At 40.1% G+C, this 14282-nt stretch overlaps 1 protein-coding gene across 1 annotated transcript; it reads left to right on the top strand.

Moving 5' to 3' along the window:
* Positions 1-1622: 1622 nt before the first annotated feature.
* Positions 1623-13311, top strand: malt3 (MALT paracaspase 3). Its single transcript, XM_083666409.1, has 15 exons — positions 1623-1725; positions 3845-3954; positions 4096-4220; positions 4446-4578; positions 4949-5130; positions 5370-5466; positions 6110-6145; positions 6336-6539; positions 7715-7892; positions 8067-8141; positions 8253-8380; positions 9959-10108; positions 11011-11165; positions 11995-12111; positions 12302-13311. Exons 2-15 carry the CDS (start codon positions 3861-3863, stop codon positions 12590-12592), a joined length of 1965 nt encoding a protein of 654 aa, XP_083522535.1. The 5' UTR covers positions 1623-1725; positions 3845-3860; the 3' UTR covers positions 12593-13311.
* The last annotated feature ends 971 nt before the right edge of the window (positions 13312-14282 follow it).

The raw sequence follows: 14282 nt of genomic DNA, 5'->3' as shown, positions 1-14282 counted from the left end.
AAGCTTGATGAGGTGCAAAGCCTTTTGAAAGTTTAAAGTTGCAGTGTCTTACCGGTATAAGAGCCGCTGAAAGGAAAGGTGAAAACAGCTATGAACATACTGTTGATTGTTGTTTTATGTAAAAAAAACAACAACAACACAATTCACAATTGGAAGAGCTCTTTATCTAAGTACATGTACACACCTACCTTTGTGAAATAACAATGTAACAATCCTCAAACTCACAAACAATTCAGACAGTGGCTGCTACTTTCCTTTGACCAAGCTAAGCAGTTGCACTGGAGAAAGTTATAAATAGGACTTGCTATCAGGATTTAGAGGGGTTTTTAAGAGTCAAACTATCCTCAGAAATTATTTCTTACATCTCTGATGTTAATGTTGAACTAAAGTACAACTTGGTATAAACAAAAGCTGATAATATTGAGAACTTACCATTGATATGTTTGTCAGTGTCCTTTGGTGCATGGAGTCCCTGAGGCAAAGCTCTGCAATTGTCAATCATGGACACTCATGTGGTGCCAGTGGGGCCCTATTTATAGCAGGCCTACAAATAGGCAAGTGCACATCACATTTTCCAAAACCAGCCTTCAGACATGTATTCAACAAGGAGGCTTAAAGGAAAGCTCAAAAGCTAAATAAAATAAATAAATAAATAACACATAGCCCACTATAAAAGGTCAATATCTTTCAGAAGTCCACCTCAGGTACTCAAAGAGAGGACAAGGACCTTATCAAACCATTATCATAATAGACCAAGATATAGTCATAGTCATAGACAGGTCATACTCACATTTTTTTATCATAATTGACCAAGATAAGTCATAGGCCTATCTAAAACTGCCCTTCCTTGACTCTTGTTTACAGCTGTGAGTAGAGTAGATAGACAGCTATGTGAGGGACACTGAGTTGGTAGGGGACTTATTGCAAAACACTAACATGTGTTCAGAGATGTTGGGGGTATTTGTATAATGTTGATGATGACGGCATATGCCCCATGACCTGGTCAGTACAGGATCAGTAGAGAGGGTCATGCTCTCTAATGACAGACCCTTCATTATAATGTCACTCAAATCAGATGATCTTGGTCCCAAAACACCAACACTTTAAGCGTGGGCTGTAAATTCAGTCATGTCACATTGCTTCATATTACAAACACATGCTTAGGCAACACACAAACCAACAGATAACTACTACCAGCGTTCTGTAAAAATAAATAAATAATACAATTTGTTTAGTTTCATAGTATAGCCAAGTGAATTGACGATAAAACGTGAAGCACATGTCACAATATTACCACATATTGACACTGGCCTTGACGGGTTTGAATACGTTTCCCTTGCAATACCGTAATGTTAGCGCTATGCCATCTCTTGGTTTAGATGCTATTGTCAGTATTCGGTAACTTCACCTTGGTTCTTTAAGAACCGTTCATCTGCTGCATAAAAAAATGATGAGAGTGCGGCCAGAAGTCAATATCACATTTAATATGGATTTCAAGGATTTCATAGAATCTATCCAAAAAAACTAAGGTTCGTATACTATGGGCTCGACGGTAAAGAGCGTGCATCATTGTTCCGGGAAAGAGGGATGTCCTTTTTTTTTTGGATTGAAATACAGTTTTGAGGATCCTCAATCTCAAAAGTGAAATATTCACGGCAGTAAATGGTTTGAAGTCATCAAAGACTGTTTAGTCTGGCTTTTGTAGTCTGTGTGGACGCCGGGCAGGTATGTACTGTACAATATCCCTCTGTAGCTTTTTGGAAATGGGTTTATAATTATTCAGGTAGTGGTGCTCGTTTTGTTTCTCGTACCTATACACTATGCTGCTTTCAAAACTACCACAATTATACACAAATACTTATGGGATTCTTATGGGATGATTATAACATATTTACTTCTTTATAACACTTTATAACACTCATTATTACATGACTTTATTCTCTCCATGCTCAGATACACACAGCACATTCATGAGAGGTGAATGCGGTGACATCAATGTGGTGTTGTGATTTTTCTCACCAACTTTACTATTGTGCAACAGGAAAACATTTTTGGTGTTGCCAATAAACCTAATTTGAAATGGTAGAGGGGGAAATTCTTTGTTCCTTGGTGAACTTTGGAAATATTCATTGTACTGTATATTGGCAACCATATTTCAAAATCACTGTTATTATACAGCACATGGGAATTTTCAGGAAGTTATCAAAGAACAGCTTTCCAGTTGTTAGCCTACCTGACATACAGGTACTAGATCACTTTCAATTTCTCTGGAAATTGCTGAACTGTTTCCCTATTGTGAATGATAGTATGATGTTTGTCACATGCATAGCTGTAAAATAGGAAGTGAAACATACCATCTACTAGTCACATGCTTATTGTGTTTCATATTGTCCATTGACATTTTTACAGTGCACTGCTTAAGTAAGTGAAGCATTTTTTTCTTCCTTTGGCTCTACAAAAGTAGAGATTCTCAGCTTTTATTTGATGGTTTTGGTGTACATATTGGTTTCACCATTCAGAAATTACACCCCTTTTTATGTATAGTCCCAGGGTTTATTTCAGGGTACCGAAAAGTAATGGGACAGATTTATGGACTGTTCAAATTAAGCACTCATGTTTAGTATTTGGTCGACAATCCTGGTGATGCTCTGCCAGGCCTGTACTGCAGCCATCTTCAGTTGTTGTTTGTTTTGAAGTCTTTTTGCCTAAAATCTTATCATCAGGAAATTAAATGCGAAGAATAACTTAGCCAGTCAAGACCTTTCCACTTTTTGGCCCTGAAAGACTCTGTAGTTTCTATAGCAGTATGTCTTACTGTATGATGAAGCGCCATACAATGAATTTATAGGCTTTTGCATGCACTTGAGCAGACAAGATGTTTCTATACACTTCAGAATTCATTCTGCTGCTGCCGTCAGCAGTTACTATCATCAATTATGACAAGTGAGCCAGTTCTAGTGGCAGCTATACATGCCCAAATGTAACACCCCCTGCACCCTGTTTTACAGATGAGGTGGTATGCTGTATATCTTGGGCAGATCATTTTTTCTCCATACTTTCCTTTTGCAATCACTTTGATACATGATCATATTCATCTTATCTGTCCAACAAGACCCTTTTCCAGACCCCTGCAGGCTTTTTAGGTACTTTTTAGCAAACTGTAACTTGACCTTCCTTTTTGAGGATAGCTAGTGGTTTGTACCCTGCAGTGAAACATCTGTAATTTGGCTGTAATTTGTCTCTGATACATTCACGCCTACCTCTTGGAGAGTGTTCCTGATCTGTGGGAGTTATTTTGGGTTTTTTCTTTATTATGGTGAGCATTCTTTGGTCATGCACTGTAGAAGTCTGCCTTGTGAGAGAACACACCTGACTTACCAGAAGCCAATTGTCCCATTAATTCTGGGTACCCTAAAATAGGGGGACTATGCATAAAGAGTGTTGTAATTTCTGAATGGTGAAACCAATATGTACACAAATAGCATCAAATAAATAAAAGCTGAGAATCTCTACTTTAGCCTCATAGTAATTGTTTGATTTAAAATCCAAACTTTTGGAATGTAGAGTCAAAAGAAGAGAAAATGCTTCACAGTCCCATTACTTACACAGGGCACTGTATTTAGTATTAGTATAAATGTAGTGGCATTCAAGTTGACATGCAGCACTATTGTAATAAAAAAACAAAACACAAATCCTGAATAATCAAGGTTACCTTAAGGGAAATATATTGTACATAAAACACAATGTTATCCATGCCACTGTGCAGTAGGCCCATTTGATATTGTCCATTGAACATGAGTACATGTAATGTTCACATTGTATCTCTTTATTCCTTTTTTAACAGGTAGTGCAATGCAGTAATGACAGAATACTGTACCCCCAGAACACAGCAAACACAAGGTTCAGCCCAGCCACTTCTATTCCGCTGTGAAGTGGTGAAAATCATGATATGGGGTGTGTAGCTACAGCGTCTGCCCGTTGTCTGTACACGTCTACTATCATACCTTTGATCTGTTGAAAAAAAACAACATAGTGTAACATTGCATCATGCAACTTTCAATAACTTACATGAATCTTCTCACTTTTCATTTTCAGACATTGTCATTGTGCAGCATCCTGTTTCTGTCTGTGTACCACTGGACTATAAGGTGACTCTGAGTGTTCGGGCAGAGGGGACAGCTGCCCTGAGTTATCAGTGGTTCAGATCTGATGAAAAGGAGGTAAATGTTTGTTGAATTTCATTACCTTTGTCCTATTTCTTATGTGATGTGAGCTGCTGTAATGCCTATCTATGTATCTATGTATCTATGTATCTATCTATCTATCTATCTATCTATCTATTTGATGAAAAAAGAAAGTGTCATAATACAGTACAGTACATCTTGTCTGACAGAGATTATCAAATGATAACACAATTCATCACCAATTGAATTTTGTTTTTTAAGGTGTTAGGTGCCACCAAAGCAGACCTGACATTCAAAGCACAAAAGTCACAGCAATACGTATGTCGTGTGAATGACCAGTTCTGCAACTGCGTGTTCAGTGACTGGGTCAAAGTCAAGGTCCTTGATAAACCAGGTACACACAGAACATAGGCCTATATCATAACCTGTCATAAGGCAATAACATGTTGGATTCACATGCTGTATTCACAGACATTACTCTCCTTAAAACACTCTTGGCTCATTCATGGATCATCACATTCACCAGGTGTTATTTTAATATAGCCATTTATTCCAGCATTGATAATCATGTTATGCAGAATTACCACCACCACCATTTATGTGACTACTACTACTACTGTTATTAATGATATTGATGATTAGAACTATTTGGTGTATTGTCTTTTGCATTTGCAAATAGTGTATTGGATTTTCATACTGGAAGTACGTTTATTATCCGACTACACAAGCTGCAAGTTTGAATGTCTTTCGTCTTTATGGAGCAGGTATCCCAGGTGCATGGCAAGGACAGCTCCATATAGCAGTACACCCTAGACCCCAGACTGTCCGACAGGGGGAGAGACTCACCCTCCACTGCTCAGCCTTTGGTATTCCCACCCCATGCTACCAGTGGTACAGAAATGGCTGTCCCCTGCAGGACAAGACTGCACACACTGACACACTGCAGGTAAGAACAAGAGACTCCAATGTTTATTTACTCCTCCTCTGATGTCATCATGTTTACTCAGTCTTGTCATGTGATCTGTCTCAGAGCCAACCGTGTTCAACCAACCCTATGTAAATATTGTCATGGTTTTAGAGAAACCTGGTTAATGTTTAATGTAGGGTTTTCTTTCTATGAGAGTAATATCATGTGCTGTAGTCAAACACTAATGACGAGAATGTGTCTTATTGTTTAACTTATAGATAGAGAATGCAGAGGCAACAAACATTGGATCCTACCTCTGCTCTGTGTCTAATGTTCAAGAGGAGAGATGGACAGAGCCAGCTGATGTTGATATAGGTAAATGGACATGTGATGTGATGATTGCTTTCACAACATGGAGGATTGGGCAACAAGAAAAGCACTAGGTTTATGCATTGAAGTGTGTATAAAGCCATGACACTTAATCTCTTTTGTGAATGGAAATGAAACCAAAGAAATCTGATATGACTTTCAGCGTTATCTGATTTACCACTTTCCTCAACAAAAGGCCAAAGTAATTTCCTACTTTTCAAATAAAGAGTGGAACAACTCTTAATATTCAGATGTGTACACATTCCTTCCACTACATTTTTTCCACAACTTATGTACATAACGCTCAAGTGGGTCTTTCCATTCTGCGGAACATTGAAGGTACTTTCCCCCCTTTTTAAAGAAGTTAAGACTCTAAACAGCTAGCCTGGCCTGTATACACACTTAAAGTGAAACTAGCCCTTTAAGGTTTCCCTTTTATGTGGTTGTCTTGTGGCACATGAACAACACTCATATCCAAAATCGATAAGAGAATAAGTTTGACAATTTGAAAGAAAACTGATCTGCCTAGGATCCGTGTACATCCTCATATTGTTTTTGATCCTACAGTATTTGTTGTCCTTATAGAGGAAAGTGTGAAGATATGCATTGATTTTTGCCTTGATTCTCTCATTTCATTTCCTTTCTATAGTACCACCTGATCCACCCCCGGCTTCAACACTCACAGGTACGGGTCAATGGAAATGCAGACTCAGTTCTAGCTATTTTTAGAATGTGGTTTTTAGCATTATGACATAAGAAGAGGAAACTGTGGTTCCACTATTTCCTTGCATCTGCCGTTTGGTATCATGTTTGGAATCTTTGATGTTAACCCGATAACAACCCGATAACAAATTCCACTGTGGTCTTTGGTGCAGCAACCGACAAAGTGGCTCTGCTGATTGGTAATCTGAATTACTCCCACCACCCGGACCTGACGGCCCCCACAATGGACGTACACGAGCTGGCCAACCTGCTCCAGCAGCTAGGCTTCCGGGTTGTGTCCCTTCTGGATCTCACCAGGGAGGAGATGCTGGCGGCCATTGACAAGTTCCTTCAGCTGCTTGACCGGGGAGTGTATGGTGAGCTCAATATTGCATTCTAGTGGTTAACATGGAATAGCCCATTTTGAACTTAAGAAGCTAAACAATAACTAGAAGCTAAATAATATCTATGTAAATAAAAAATAATGTAAATAAAAAAAAAATTCTTCCGACAAAGGTCTGCAAATATATCAAAAGATTGCTCTGTATGCTAAATTCCTCTTGATCGAATTGAATCTAAACAGTTAATCTCAATTATCGGTGTCATGCGTCACAAACCCGACGCTGCGGTTCAGAGATCTTATTGGTGGCTTGATTTAGCAGGCAGATAGCAGTGGAAAGGAGAAGCGTAGGGTTTTAATGTTGGGAGCTACATGCCTTGCTATGTTTAGCCATTTCCGAAGGCCTGTAGCACTTCAAGATGGCAGATTTATTTAGCGCCTATAAAGGGCGTTTAGCAACACAGCAACCAGCCATCTCCCTTTCATTTTACAGTAAAATAACTAATCATACAATGTTATTAGAGGCACTGATACTCAATATAGAGGACCTTTTTTTTGTGGCATTTCTAAGGATTTACAACTTTGCCACATTCACAATGTAGTATCCAGGCCACTTACAGTATGTCTTTTTAGAAAATATGGTCAGTTTATAGGAAGTTACCCATTAAAAATATAGTGACAGGTATACTGTAACTGTAGCTGTTCAATTTGGCCACAATACTTTCAGCCATACAGGTTGTAGACATGCTGCCTCGGTAGCTAGCTCTACCTAACTCTATCATACGTGCGCAACATAATATTTTGTACAGGAGAATTGTTGTGCAACACAGGCTAAAACAGAGAGAACAGACAGATGCATTAAGTGTACATGTGTATGAAACATGGGCTATGCATCCTACTTTCACTGCCTTGGAAACCACAGTGACCTTTTGATGTGCTGCTTTCAACTGTTCACCCTTTTTTCTTCCTGATCCGTTTCTGCGTTACCATTATGTGCATGAGTACATTCTCTTTGTGTGTTTCTTTCTTGTATACCCAAAAGAGGCTTAGTCCTAGTATCCAGGAAACCAGCTCTTTGTGTTTCAGATGTTTGCGCTGTGTAACGCGAGTGGGCACCAGATCTGTTTTTTAATCTGATGAATTAACTGCTTAATTAATTATCATTTCATACAGAATGCATAAAGAAAACGTTTTTTTTTCTCATTTTCACAGCCCTCTTCTACTACGCGGGCCATGGGTACGAGCACTCAGGGAGGAACTACCTGGTGGCCATTGATGCTCCACAGCCGTACCGCACAGAGAACTGCGTCTGTGTACAGAGGGTGGTGCACAGCATGCAGGAAAGACAGACAGCACTGAGTGTTGTTCTACTGGACACCTGCAGAAAATGGTAGGCCTTCTGAAGAAGCTGAATATGGATGCATGTCTGCCCTGAGACTTGCTTGGCTCAAGTTCTTTGAAAGATAGTAATAGTTTGACAAATTACGATGATTGATGAGTGTTTTTAAGATGCTACTTACATACATACATACATACATACAAACATACATTTTGGTATTTTCAGGTATAACCAGGATTGCTTAGCGTCTCAGATCAAGCCCTTGGTACCCATTGGTAACACAGTATATGGATATGCCACGTACGTATACTTCAACAATTCTGACTGAATCATGGGAAAACTGCCAAATCATGAAAGAACAAGATATCAATGTGAAATCAGTGAATTGTAAATGAACTGTTGCCTTTACAGATGTGAAGATGCAGAGGCCTTTGAGGTCCAGGAGGGAGGGAGGAGTACTGGGATCTTCACCAAGTATCTGAACAAACACATCCTGCAGCCGGACAAAGTCACCCATGTCCTGGAGCAGGTGTCTGAGGGTCAGTGTCCTGAGGGAGGGGTGGCTTTGGTCCTAAGACTCCACTCTAGTGGCCAAACAGTAGAGAGCATGAGGAACAAAATAATTATCTAGGTGATGTTAAATGGTGGGGCTGAGCCTTGCCAGCAACGCCTCATTGCGGAATAGCAATATGACCTGGACCAGGCTTTAGTTTCCATTAGTGATGCTGGGTGAACTGTCATTGTGACTTTGGAATTTTTTTCTTCCATTTTTGTGCCAAGTGCCAAGCGCAAAATATTCTTAAACTCTTAGTAACAGCATAAAGCTCTCGTAAAATGGCTTCTCATTAAAATGACAAAATAGTCCCAAGAAAGACAAAATGACTTGCGTTTGAGAGAGTGAGACCCTTGTCTCCACACGTGACATCATTCCATTACAGAAGATGTACTGCAAACAGGGTCGCTAAGAAACATGTTGTTCAGTCTTCTGGTTGGATCACTGACATATTGACATCTCCCGTCCCTCTGCCATTGGCTACTCTCCCTGGTGTTTACGCTGTGTCTGCAGGTGGCGGTGCGGTGGGGGGCTAGTCATGCTGTCCCCTGCTGGGAGCTTGTTTGGTTGCTTGATGGGTCTCTCTGGTAACATGACTTTGTGGTACAGAGCTGCATTAGCATGTGACCTCATTCTCTGGAAATTCACACTGGTGTTGGCCAGAGAGCAACATGAAACCTGAGAGCTGTAGAGTTAAAGACAGCTGCTCTGCTCTTCTGTGTTCCCCCCTCCACAGCTCTCTTGTGCTCACTCACCAGTCAGCGGTGCTGGAGTAGGCTACACTGAACCACACTAAAAGCCCTGTGTGTGTGTGTGTGTGTGTGTGTGTGTGTGTGTGTGTGTCTGAGCTCCAGTGGCAGTGATCCTGCGAAGCTTAACACACAGCCCATCTGAGGATGAAGCTTACAGCTTACAAAAATGATGTATGCCAAGACCCCTTTTATATGTGCCAAATGTACTGGTGGTTATGAATAACTTCTAAATAAGATCAGGCTTTGCCCCTCTCACCTCTGGTGAAATGTTACATTTGTGTATAAGATACATTTCTCCTTATAGTATACTGATGTGAAATCACACACACGCTTCCTGAACAGTTAACACAGCTCTCTCAGGGCCTCTTTTGAGGAATTACGTGATCTATGGCATGCGTGTCTCCGATTTATTTATAAATGGAAAAAAAGTTGTTGATGATTGAACTGCTGTCTACTCAATCCTAATGGGAACATGGTGAAGACAGCTTGCTTAAAATGTTACTGAAGCCAAATCCTCTTCAAGGCTACAGTAAGCATGCCAGTATCCAAGGTCTTATATAAAGTTTCAATGTATCAGTTGTCGTTTTTTCATCAGCCCAACAATGACGTATAGATGTCTACCACCTAAACATTTCTATAAATTGACTATACCCTTAGACTAGCCAGTGTTTCTGCTATTATTTTTTTCCACCTGTGTAGTTTTTGGAGTATTAGCATTACTGAATTAATTTGTGTGTACCAGCACAGCTATTTCCTCTGCAGCACAAGCTGAACACCAACCTGCATTTTCTCTGTTTCTCTCTATTCCTCAGATCTGGGCAGAGACCCTCTGGTCAGAGGCAGGCAGGCAGTAGAGATCAAGCACACGCTGAAGGAGCCTCGTTCCCTCACAGACCCGGTCAGGACCACAGGCCATACTGGAGAACTGTGCCTGCGGGACACCTGCTGGAGACAGGCTAACAGTGAGTCTAAGAGGACCGACATGAACACTCCAATATCACCAAAACCTTTCAAACCACTCTCAGATTCATAGACACAACTTATGGATCACTGCACTTTTCTGCTTTTTTGCACTTCTGGTTAGACGCTAACTGCATTTCGTTGTCTCTGTACTTTGTACTCTGCACAATGACAATAAAATCTATCTAATCTAAAAAAATCAATCTAATCTAATCTTATGGATGCAAGGACTGACCATCCATGAGATCAAAATGATAGTTGTAACCATGTTTTGAAGCTATACAGTGTTTGTTTACAATTAAGGAGTAAAACAATCTTGTATTTTGCATTCTGATGGGGTAAGACAGTTTAACGAAGCTCATGAGGTATTTATAAGTTATATTCTTCAAGAATCAGTGGCTGTATATCATTAATTAAAAAGTCAAAAAATGATTGTACCAATCCCAGATTGCCCCTTTAAAGAGAGGAAAAAGCAGTGTGCTGATTCATCCCACAGTTCAGCATGTGACAGTGGCTGTTACCATGTTCTGACACTGTGGTTTAGCATGTGTCACTGCCATTACACCACCATTCAAGAACTGTCTGGTTGTTAGTGGTTAAAGCAAACGGAACCCGGTTTGACCATTTCAAGTCTTCAAGCTTATTTCACTTACAAGCTTATTTCACTTTTTTCCTCACAAAGAAACTTTTTTGCATTGAAATATAATGTTGTCATCGCTAAAGAATTTCACATATTTCTGTCTCAGATTAAATGGAAAATAAATGTTTCTACTAGAAGTTTCTTTGTAGGCTACTTGATAAAGGAACAAAGAAAAAAGGAAAACCCAATGTGCTTTGCAACTCATATCACATATGTAGTCTGGCGTAGGTTTTGTCTTATAACTGTATGTGATGTCACCCGCAGAGCTACCGCATCGGAAGCTGCTTATTTTTCCTTGCGGAGTCGAGGTGGAGATCAGCTTCTCAGCCCTGTTCTCAAACGTCATGATTGCCTTTACCACAGTGAAAACCACTGGTCCCAAAGCCCAAAACTGCACTGTTGGCCTGAGGAGCACACCTGTGAGTTCCATCTTCACTCTTACTTGGTGTTGTTATGCAACCTTGCTTGGGGCAGGATGGATGATGAAAAGTCCTAAGCATGCATTTTGATTTAGCATTGAGTATTATATGTGTATTAGACTGTAGGAAACCCTTACAACAAATGTCATGTCTGAAGTCAAGAAAAAAACCTTGGTCATGGTTATGAACAGGAGGATGTAAATCAACACATTTGACTTCCTGTTGCGGTCTCAGCTCTCAAGGCTGTCTGGTTGTAAAGATATCTATATTGACCTGACTGCATATCATGTTCTTTTATTTATTTTTCATGGGAACCCTCTATATAATCTCCTAACTTTATTGCTCATATAACAATTATATGTACTATGCATGCAAGTACAAAGGCTGCAAGTACAAAGAGTGCACATGTTTACAAGCATCCCTTCTTTGTACTCTTTTACAATCAATGGCATTATCCTCTGCATATTTTCCTTTTCCCCTTGTCTCGGTTTTCAACACTGTGGTTATTGGTCATTGACATGTTCACATTCGTTCAGAATGTCGAGCTGTGTCCATATATAGAGTTTCGTGCTGCTCGGTGGCTGAACTGAGAAACGAGAACAGGAACCTGTAGTACATCAGCTTTGAAGTCTTCTGCTTCTTCTGCTACACACAATTCCTTGTAGCATACTGACATCTAGTGGCTGAAAGCATTATGTTCTCCCTATACATAACAGTATCTGGCTTCATTAGTTGTAAAACATATACATTGTTATACAGTGTGTTAAAACATGTTTTGTTATTGTTGCCTTATGGAAAGTATCTCCATCTCATTTCTCCCTGTCTTTAGGCAATGGAGGACATATTCTCATGTCCTGGCAGGTCAGGTGAAATGGAGTCTCTGCTGCTAAACAACTCTGATAGTCCTGACTGCAGCCTCAGACTCTGTGGCCTTCAAAAGCTCCTGGTAGGTTTACTTAGACTGGGACATTGATTTGTAATTCTACAAGAGCCAGATGGGTCACTGGGAGATCCAACAATGTTTTGCTAGATGGTTTTAGGATACCAACCTAACATGAATGCAATGGTAAGAAAGTGTGGAAAATGACTTCCTCGGTTGTGCTTTTTTTTCCCCGTCTCCCTCCCGGGTTCCAAAGGGATCCTTAGTGATTCAGGTGGAGCTACACTATACTCACACAGACAGCAAGCTGCGCCTGAAAGAGAGCAAGCAGCTGGACATAGGGAAGCCTTTGGTGGCGTCCTTTAAGCTCTACAGGAGGAAGCAGGCCGAGAGGCTAGAGGGTCAAAGTCTAAGCCACATTCCGTACGGCAGGCCGCCTCAGCGTCAGACCGCGGGACGCCCCTGCACCAGGAAGGCAGAGTGTGCTGCTGCCAAAGTTACCACCACGAGGAGCAACGAACCAGAGGAGAATGATGAGAGACTTTAACCTTTGATATTCCCTCTCCGTCTGTGGGAAAGCCTACTCTTCACCCAAATGGACCATGTCGGAATTCTCCAACCGGTCCACATTATGAATGACTGCATAATGTTAGTTCTTGATTTTTAGTGTGTTGATAAAGCCTGTAATTGGTAAATCAATGTAAATTTGAAATCAGGAGTACAAGACATTCCATTTTCTCTTGTTAAATTCCATCAGTTTAATGGTGGTTTTGTGTGTGTGTGTGTGTGTGTGTGTGTGAGTGTGTGCGCACGCGCGTATGTTCCTGTTATTCCTAATAAACACCAGTTTTTGTTAGTTCTCAGCGTGACACTCAAGAAGCATTATTTATTAGTATCACAATATAAAACTATAGGACAACTTTGTTATCATTTTGTGATAATAGTCTATCTGAATACAATTTCAATTTCAATAATTGTACCAGTACTGTAACCATTAAATGAATTAATTAATCATTTGATATATGTATTTCATTTATTCTTAATGATCACAATATGAAATGATCTGTAAACCTTTTTATTCTTCACTGAGCTTCATTCTTCAGTGAGCTTATTGTAAAAAAAGAAGAAAATAAGTATAAAAGTTATTTTACACTTATTTTATATCCTAAATGATTTTAAAGCAGTTATCTATAATTATTAGGTGTTATATATTCAGAGTACAACGTTTTTTACATAGCGTTGTAAATTGCAATTGGAAGACATGCAAGAAAATACCCATTTAAATGATCATACCATTTTGATGTATGATGAAATTATTACAAGTGTTGAATTTAATATATGTTAATAAAAAACAAGGGCAATCAAACAACAACAAAGAACAACAAATGTCTTGAAGCTATACAGTGTTTTATAAAAATTGAGTAAAACAAGCTTAGATGTTGGGTTCTAATTACGGGGTAAGAAAGTTGAAATAAGCTCATAAGGCATTTATAAGTTATATTCTTCAAGAATCAATAGCTATAAATGGATGTACCACTCCCAGAATGCCCCTTTAACATGATATACTATAAGAAGGGAACACCTCCCATGCATGCAACTCCCATGCTTTACTTTATAATCGCTATATTCCGCCAGTTTCATCACCAGCCCTGGTAGCTCGCCGTGATCGTATAGTGGTTAGTACTCTGCGTTGTGGCCGCAGCAACCCCGGTTCGAATCCGGGTCACGGCATTGTGGAACAATGTCACGGCAAAAGGGCTCTTTTTGATTGCTAGGTGTTTCACGAAATTGTTAAATATCATTATAATAATCTGACAACTTTTTTTCTTGCTCAGATATATAGAGATCAAATGTACTTTCGTCCCTATCCATTGTGTAACTGACCACTAGGGAAAAGACAGTTATACCCACCAGCCCTGGTAGCTCGCCGTGATCGTATAGTGGTTAGTACTCTGCGTTGTGGCCGCAGCAACCCCGGTTCGAATCCGGGTCACGGCATTGTGGGACAATGTCACGGCATAAGGGTCACTTTTGACTATATCCTCTCTCGGATACCTTTATCTTTACCGTCTCTATCTATTGTGTCGTAGTGACTACTAGGGAAAAAACGATCCATGCAGACCAGCCCTGGTAGCTCGCCGTGATCGTATAGTGGTTAGTACTCTGCGTTGTGGCCGCAGCAACCCCGGTTCGAATCCGGGTCACGGCATTGTGGAACAATGTCACGGCAAAAGGGT

The sequence above is a fragment of the Argentina silus genome, assembly GCF_951799395.1.
Source record: "Argentina silus genome assembly, chromosome: 3".
Classification (NCBI taxonomy): Eukaryota; Metazoa; Chordata; class Actinopteri; order Argentiniformes; family Argentinidae; genus Argentina; species Argentina silus.
Note: the sequence above shows the minus strand (reverse complement) of the source record. Positions and strands in the feature narration are given on the sequence as shown.